The following is a 9,141-nucleotide window of genomic DNA, read 5'->3' on the forward strand; positions in this document are numbered from 1 at the left end:
TGTTTCCTTATTCTTTTGCTTCCGCATGTAATTAATCAGATGATCAAGAAAAAGAGAATAAATTACTCCGTATATCAAAAGTCTATGTACAAAGAAATTTTATCCAAATGCACTATTTATGACTGGTCATAAAATACCGATGTATTTATGACCGGTCATTAATAGTGCATTCTGGGTGATTTTCGGGTAAAATTTCTTTGTACCTAGCCCTTAAATTATATACACCGGTGGTGTAAACATTTGTTTCCTTCAAATCAATTATATTGCTCCACGTTGTCATGTGGGACCATTGTTTTGGCGACGTAGAGCAATGCAATTGATTTAGAGGAAACAAATGTTTACACCGGCGGTGTAAATAGTTTAATCTCCAAGAAGAATGCAAGTCTTTTTCAGACTTTCGGTTTAGAAAAAAACCAATGAAACCCGAGTTTTTTGTTTCTTAAAGCAAAACGAACAAGTAAACGGATTCAACTTTGTCAAAACTACTCCGCTGGTAATTTTATTTTTGTTAAAACGCCTCAGTTAAAAGAATCAATTTCCAAATTTTTTATATTCTGAAATGAGTTTTGGAATGTTGATGGGAAGCATGATATTTTGTGAAATATCTTTTTTTGTTTCTAAATATACAATACAAGTTTGGAATCTTTAAACTTAAAAGACTATTTCATTACATGTAACCAATATGCCGTACCTTCCTTTTCTGAACATTACCAACATGCCATATTAATTCACCGCATCCTCTGATATGGAATATATATTTTCATGGTGGACTGGAATAAATTCCTCCTTCCTTTTGTTTTCCTCGGAAAAGCATGCCCATATGTGACAATATAGTATCATATATACATATTTACACGCATGAGCGCACACAAACACTTTTTGGTACTATTTGGCTAGAATCCTGGTTTCTTCTAACCTATTTATACAAACATACATATATACGAGAAATTGTTTTGTGTAACCGTGACATACATATACGAGTGCCCGTGAGTGCACAGGGTGGGGCTCGATTGAGGCCAAACCGGCTGTGCGGACAAATTGCTGGCTCGGCTCCGGACCCCACCCCGTACACACACGGCCGACCATAAGTGAAACCGTGGCACCACATTAGCACGACACTTGGTGTCACAGGAACACAAAATACTTCCTCGTATACATAACGCGCACACAATGGTAAATGGCCAGAATCCAGATTTCTTCTACGCACATTTAACAGCTAACTGATGTTTTTATTTGTGCAAATGTCAAATGTGTCATCTGAGTTGGCAGATGATAAAAGTGGCGAACCCATATAATGGAGTAATTTGTTTTCTTTCATCCCTTCAAAACACTGTTGAGGTTCAAGCTTTTTACTCATAGTGGGTTCTGGGTAGGAGACGGCCAAAGTAGATGATGGCAACCACAATTGCCTTCTGTGCCTACTTTTTGTCACATGATAGAGAATTTACAATACTCAAAACGTATGGCAACCTCTTTTCTACAGGCGTTCAACCCCACTCCAGTGCTGTAAAAAAAACCGCTGAATCAACCTATTTGATAGGGCTAACTGATGCTAAAAGAAATTCCATTTACTTTCTTCTCTCTTTTTCCTGCTGCCATTTTATTGTCTCGTACCTATCCAGGTGGGAAGTGGGGGCTGCTATGCCCATCTTACAGCAGTATGCAGCTGCGCTAAATCTTACCGTCCAAAAAAGTTTTAGACGGTTTGGATGGTCTTACTATTTATTACCGCTAACCGGTCATAAAATAACTCTTCCCTGAACTATTGATTGCCGAGACGGACGGTGAGATGGGCACAGTAGGCCTCCATGTCCATACAAGTGAACACATACTTGTACCCTCAGAAATGAATGAACTATGAAATAATGCTGCGCTTGGATAGTTAATATGTGAATAGGGTATGGCATTTTTAGTTAGACATTTACTTGGAAAATTTAAGCATAAAAAGTCACAATCAACGTAGGGAAAGTCTACAATACACACCCCTTAAAAGGATGTACCATATGCACCTATTTTATGGTTCATTCATAACATTTTAGCGTGTTTCGTAACTTTTGTTCTAGAATTCATAACTTTCAGCAGTACGATTCATAACATTTTCATTATGATTCATAACATTTTGATGTATCTCATAACTTTTATATAATTCGTAACATTTTCTCTATAATTCATAATATTTTGGAAAGTGCATATGATGTACACCCAAATAAGGTGTGTGTATCGTAGTCTTTCCCTCAAACGTAACCCTCACATTATGATTGAAAAGGTCCATGGTACATGATAAACACTATTACTTTAGATAATAGTAATTAGAATTCAAAGAAATGGGAATACTTCCCATTAAACGAGAATTTGTTGATACAGACACCGCACTTATCATGAAACAGCAAAAAAAATAAAAAATCTCTTGGAACTTAACCTGAGAAGTAAACGAATTGAGAAAACAAGAGAAGAAGTGAGAATAAGTAGCTATCGCAAAAACACTATTCCCCATGTATGGGACACATTTTTTAGCTTGAGGATGAAGGTATCTAAATTGAATGACCGTGTTTAGAAATTCCGTTTGACCCAAAATAAAAAATAAAAAATGACCGTGTTTAATTAAAAAATGATTCAGTGCCATACACCACCATACGCTAATGCGAGACCTAAGATCAAGTACAGACCCTACATCAATTCGTGGTATACAGTTGCTGCAAGAACTGATTTCTATTCATTACAATGCTCGAGCCAGAAAGAAAGTATCTATTACAGACTTAATTATGAATCATGCAAAGTGTTTCGGGCACAACGATTCTCTAAAACATGTTTGTTGTTTCATGTAATGGGTCAGATTTAAACTCATCAAATCCATTCCATTTAGGGTCTGCAGTTAGTTAGCCAAGATCTGGTTCTGCTGATTGGAAACAGGGCTTACTGTTAGACGGAACGAATCAATAAGGAAGGATTTTAAGTGCTTGAACAACTCCTTGGGCTTCTCTACAATGAAGGCATGCCCTGATTTCTTCACTATTACCAGCTGTGCATTGTCCCCCAAATGCCTGCATAAAACCAAAATCACACCATTTACCATATGTCAATCATTTTTCGTCTATTTGATTAGTCAAGTTATACATGGAATTGTGTTGCAAATCACGAGTCTGCATTTCGAAATTTCAAGTGCAAAAATTGCGATGGAAGAAATAACTCTATTCGACACAACGGCCATTTTCCAATGCGAACAACAATCTCACAAAAATGTGTATGTACATTATCTTGGCTGATGTGTTACCATCAACCAGAGATATGATTAACTCATGCGATCAAGTAATATAGTTCCTCATTACTGGCGCGTCAAGTAGAGGCTTATGAGCTTGCTTGATACAAAAAAGTTGTGAATAAGTACTTGCGTATTTGACCTTTTTAGTCTGTAGCCGAGTTCTAAGGGGAATACTTGATCTTCTTCTCCCCAGATTATGAGTGTAGGCTGCATGAGAGGCAAAAGAAATTTGCTCAAAAGGTATGAAGGAGGTAGTTGCGCCCAAATTTGAAAGAGAAAGAAGAAATGTAAACCTGAGGAATCTTGGGAAGGTCCGAGAGTTTTCGGTCCTTCGCAAGAGCTCGAATCAACTCTTTCTTCTCTTCTACATTCTCCGTAAACATTACCTGCCAAATAAATTGCTCTCCTATAGTGAAACCAGACAGTTTAGGACTCAAATGTAAACACCACTTGCAACTAGAATAAAAAAAATTAGCTTCTAACTTAAAACTTAACGTTGCTATCCCAGGGAGGAGATTGATTTTCACGCTCTCTGTCTTATCTAGTTGCACTAAGCTACTAAACTTTCTTCATGTACTTTATAATCTTCTTCGCTTGTTTTGAAAATGATCAATCACCCTTTATCACTTTGAGATTGTTGTTTAGAAATTTGGTGAAAGGTCCAAGGTAGAGAGTGCATACTTGAATCAGTACGTGGCTTATTTTTATAATCTGACTTGTTCATGTTTAAAAATTCTAAATTGCTGAAGTGCTTCAACATAATTCTGAAGACAACTCTCTATTCTCTCTCTGTGGCACACACCACCACACATCTGAGTCACTCCAGATTTCCTCTCGGCGACACCTTTGCCTGGTTCGTGCTTAGAGCCTTATCTTTCTTTCCCAACCGGTCTCAAGCCTGGATAAAGGAAGAGGGTTGTGCGTTAGGTAGCTGACAGCCAGCAAGTAAAAAACCTATCATATCTTTATGACATGAATCCAAATATGATTGGTTTGGTTTGGTTTGACACCCTCCATATGGTCTCCTCAAAATCGCCCCACCCCTGCTTAAGGAATTAGACTTTGCGGCATCGTGGCTATTGTTTGTTGGCAATCTGTTTTCAAATCTCATGTGAAAGACTCAAGTATCTCGCCCGCGATCGGAGCAAATGGTGGATTGGGACTATGGATCAAATGGCTAATGGTTTGGTACGTCTGACTTGGGTATATTTGGACTGGAAGCTCAAGTTAGGAAAGTATACAAGACAAATAGGTATAGGATGTGCAAACAATGTTTTGGCAATTCCAGAGAGAATCTGCAGATTCTTTTGGGGGAATGGTATGAAAAACGAATTTGTTATTGTATAAGGGTTATTCTATTGATAGCTAGCCAACGGAGTTGTCAATATGCTGAGAAAAAAAAAAGCCTTTGATACACCTTTACACTTTTCAATACAATTTCCCAAATTTTGAAAAGTGAAAATAAATACTCTTTCTGTCCCAAAAAGAATGAAATTTTTTGAATTTTGTGTCATTTTTCATTACTTATATCTTTCAATCTATAATATTTTTTATGAGTGAAAACTTTCTATAATAGAACTAATCGAGAACTATCAAACAAGATCCATATTGCATATTTTTTAAGATTCATATTGAAAGATACAAGAAATTGAAATTGGCACAAATATCAAAAATTGTCATCTAATTTGGGACGGAGGGATTACTTATTTTCAATTTTCAAGCTTAAAAATAATGTGCTTACATAAATAATTTTTTAATTTTATTTGTATCGTTTAAAAGATCTCATCGAGATATTTCAAACAATATCCATATTGCATATTTTCATATTTCAGTTAGCCCATTATTTTTAAGCTTGAAAATTGTAAAATAAGTACTTATTTGGCTTAGTGACACGGAGCTTACAAAATCTTTCTTGAATAGGATAAAATGGGGGAAAAAAAAAAATGAACTTTTTTTGGGGAAACTAGGGCTAACTCTACCTAACAAAGACAAGGTATATAAAAAAAAGGGGAGTGATTTTGCCGCTCCCCTTTTTGTTAATGCCAATTCCCTTTGGCCTCGTTTGATAACAGTGATAGATGGATGAGATTCGTAAGGAGACGGAATTAGGAATGAGATTAGTAAATGGATTGTTAATGAGAAGAGATTGATAATGAGTATGTTTGTTTGGATGAGATTAGATGATGGAATTATTAATATCATGTTTGTTTGAGATGAGATTAGATGATAGGATTGGATTGATAGAAGAAATTGGTACTGAGAAGAGATTGGTAGTGAGAAGGGGTTGGGATTAGATTACGAATACCAAGCCCCACGGGGTATTGCTAATACCCCCTATGGGCCGGATTGGTAGTTCCATGATTGTTCATCCCATGGGACTACCAATCCGAACCAATTTTAGAAACCAAACAAAGAATTACTAATACCATCACCTTAGTAATCCAATCCCAACTTTCAATCCGTTTATCAAACGGGGCCTTTGTGTCTTACTAGATGATTGGTTTTGTGAGAGAAGAAGAGTGACATTAACAAAAAGGGAGTGGAAAATCAATTCCCAAAAAGGAGTAGAAATGGATAAAAGAAGGGTGTAAACTGTAAATCATCACTCTCCCTTAAAAAAGAAAAACACAAAACTGAACATCTAACAGTCTCAAAAGAGCAGAGCTGATAGGAATGCTAATTTATAATGGAGAGATACTAATCAAAACTTTAATAAAGACTTGTGCCCATTGTCCTCCTTTGTGGGACGTCTTTCTTTTTCTTCGATCTTCTTGACTTGATTTGACTCAACTACTACATTTTTTGGCCACATGAGGAGGAAACACAGAATTCAACTCCAAAGGTGTAATTAATACTAGGTGTGGTGTTCTACTAGAGTAGTAAAGTAGTAGTTTTTTGAGAAAGAAAGAAAGAAAGAAATTATTAATTGAGGACGATTTCTATATACATGGAAAATATCCGGTGGTCTGGTTAATTATTGGAACTATTTTTCCAATCAATATATATAATCGCACAGGTATTCTGTACCAAAATTTGCATAGATTTCTAGAATAATAGATAGATAATCGCTCAGGTCTTCTGTACCTAGTAAATATGAATAGTCTTCTGTACCTAAATATGAATAGATTTCTAGAATAATAGAGAATCGCTCAGGTCTTCTGTACCAAAATTTGCATAGATTTCTACAATAATTCTAGTTAGGGTACATATTTAATATTTTGTACCATTGGATGGCCCACCTCCGATCCCACATACAGCATCATAACCATCAATTATGCACGAAATAGATTGCAACCTATCCTAATAAATTAGCTCAATCCAATGTTGGTGATTACTTATCAATTTATTCAAAAAAATAAAAAATTCAGAATTCGGGATAATGTCTGCGATACAGAGAGATACACGACGGTGCGTCCATGTAATGTAATTACCACCAATTCAAATCTTTTGTCCTGTCGAGTTATGATAGGTTGGTTCTTCGTCGGTGGACTAATACTAGTAAATACAGTAGATGATTAAGACGCCAAGACAAAGTTGTTCAACAACATTTCTACTCTCTATTTTCTTCTACAGTATTAAGCTTTTGTAAACACCACTGAAAACTGAAAATTAGGGGGAAAAAGAAAAAAAAAAAGAAAAAGAAAAAGACCTTTTCTCCTGGTGCATGTAACAACCCCGTAAAATCCTCTGTACCGGAAATCCGGTGTAATCATGTTCCGGTGTGTTTTTGATCGTTGAGTCATGCCAAAATCCTAAGGGATAAAAATATTCCGACTTGATCCAAGAGTCGAAATTGTACGGGTACAGAGGTAGGACTCGACTCCAACTTTGTTTTAAGACAAGAGATGAGAAAGAGAAAAAAAAAGACGGCAAACTTACATCGATGAAATCCTGGAGCAAGCAAGAGGGCACGATCTTGGGGGGCTTAACGAAAGTGTAATTCATGAGCTCCCTCATCTTGTCCGCCGTCTGCGGCAGGAGTATCCTCCCCACCTCCTCCAGATCCGACACCCTAAACATCCCTTCCCCAAGATCCTTCTCCTCCAAACACACCCCCGCGCAGCATATCACCACCCTCTCCACCTCCCCCCTGAACTGCGCCGCCATGCTGTACGCCACGAACCCCCCGTAGCTCAGCCCCACCACGCTCACCTTCCCCACCCCGTTCGCCTCCATCACCCGCATCACGCACCGGGCCTGGATGAAAAAACACAACTGACTTCAAGCAGCATATAAACTAAACCAAATCTGATCATTTCCCTTCCTTAATTTGGACTAGACGACAGACAGGACAGTTCAAATATAGATTGTATCTTTGCTAGCTGCAATTAAGAGTTTCTCAGCAAATTCAATTTCTTGATTATACTGATGTTTGGTTCAGACTTAAACTGTCCTGGACCGGAGAGAATCGGAACTCAATTTAAACAATTTCGAAGTCCAAATAGCAACTAGCACGAAGGAAAAGCAAAGGCAACAACATCTAAAAAACCAACATTAGAAGAACCACGTACAGTAGCAAAACAAATTAACCATTTCAGATTTGGACTGTCCCTTTCGGTTCAAAATTTGGATGGGAGAGAATCCGAACCAAAACTAAACAATTCCGAGGTCTTAAGACTCTAAACAGAAACTGGCACGAAGCAAAAGCAACAACTAAAAACAACGAGACATTAGATCGAAGAAATACAGTAGCAAACAAACCAATTTTGAAGACCAAACAATACAAATACTTATATGTAGAATTAAACAACGAAATAACTCCAACAGTAGTAACCTGGAAGGACTCGGAGCGGTCGGGGCGGGTGGTGTAGGAGTCACCGAAGAAAACGAGGTCGGGGACGTAGACGTTGAAGTGCGGGACCATGAGGCGGACGACGTCGCCCCACTGCCACATTGCGTTGGCTCCGAAGCCGTGGACGAGGAGCAAGTCGGGTTTGGAGTCTTTCCGGGTCTTGGGGACCCAGCAGTGCATGACTGTGCCGTCGCCGAGGTCGGTGATGGTGGAGCGGAGGCCCGAGTTGGAGAAGTGGGTTCTGTAGCACCAGCTTCTCGACGCCGTTAGGCTAAAGCACTTGGGCATCCTCGATCGACTACTATATATTTCGATGTATGTATTCCTTTAAAAGATTTGTATTTTTTGTGTATGGAATTGCCCTCAATCAAAAAACACACTTTGGGTGCGCTTTTGGTTGATTTTTTTCGGGGGGGTTTTCTGGGTGAGGGATATGATTCGTTTTATTTTGGTTGGTGAGGAAGAGAAATAAAGGGAGTATGGGGGTTGAGCTGCAGATTTCAGGGGTTAGCATAGAGTCTATAGACACAGGAGAGAGAGAGAGAGAGAGAGAGAGAGAGAGAAGAATAAGAAGAAGAAGAAGAAGACTGGATGAGAGTTAAGACAAAGCAAGACCATTACAATTGGATGAGAATTGGTTCGGTTCGGTTCTGAACATGACTAAAATGATACAGTATCTTTGTTACAGTATCTTCTTGTTTATGTTTATTTATATTATACACATGCCATAATATGGTTATCCTGCTGTAAATATCTTATTAAAGCATCTTCAATCTAACAATCTCTATTCCTCCATTTTGGAAGATCAAAATATAATTTTATGTTGAAAAAGTAATTTTGAAGGATTTTATAATTCCTATTAACTCCAATGCACACATCTCTATTCCTTTATTCCTCAATTCTTTCAACCGGAAACAAAAGAAAAAAAAAGTAGAGATTTAGAGTGGATGACCAAACTCAGCATCTTCAATCCAATATATTTCATTTTTGCCTTTATTCCTCCATTCCTCCATAAATTTTTGATCCTCCAAATATGAAGTATCAAAACCAATCCTCCAAAATTGAGGCAAATATAGAAGATGGGTTGGAT

At 37.7% G+C, this 9,141-nt stretch overlaps 1 protein-coding gene across 1 annotated transcript; it reads right to left on the bottom strand.

Moving 5' to 3' along the window:
* Positions 1 to 2,690: 2,690 nt before the first annotated feature.
* On the bottom strand, positions 2,691 to 8,672 carry LOC131328902 (uncharacterized). The gene is made up of 5 exons (XM_058361869.1): positions 8,034 to 8,672; positions 7,139 to 7,456; positions 3,553 to 3,645; positions 3,399 to 3,466; positions 2,691 to 3,041 (listed from the first exon to the last, which is right to left on the bottom strand). Exons 1-5 carry the CDS (start codon positions 8,337 to 8,339, stop codon positions 2,873 to 2,875), a joined length of 954 nt encoding a protein of 317 aa, XP_058217852.1. The 5' UTR covers positions 8,340 to 8,672; the 3' UTR covers positions 2,691 to 2,872.
* Between the last annotated feature and the right edge of the window lie 469 nt (positions 8,673 to 9,141).

This window comes from Rhododendron vialii, chromosome 6a (genome assembly GCF_030253575.1).
Source record: "Rhododendron vialii isolate Sample 1 chromosome 6a, ASM3025357v1".
Lineage (NCBI taxonomy): Eukaryota > Viridiplantae > Streptophyta > Magnoliopsida > Ericales > Ericaceae > Rhododendron > Rhododendron vialii.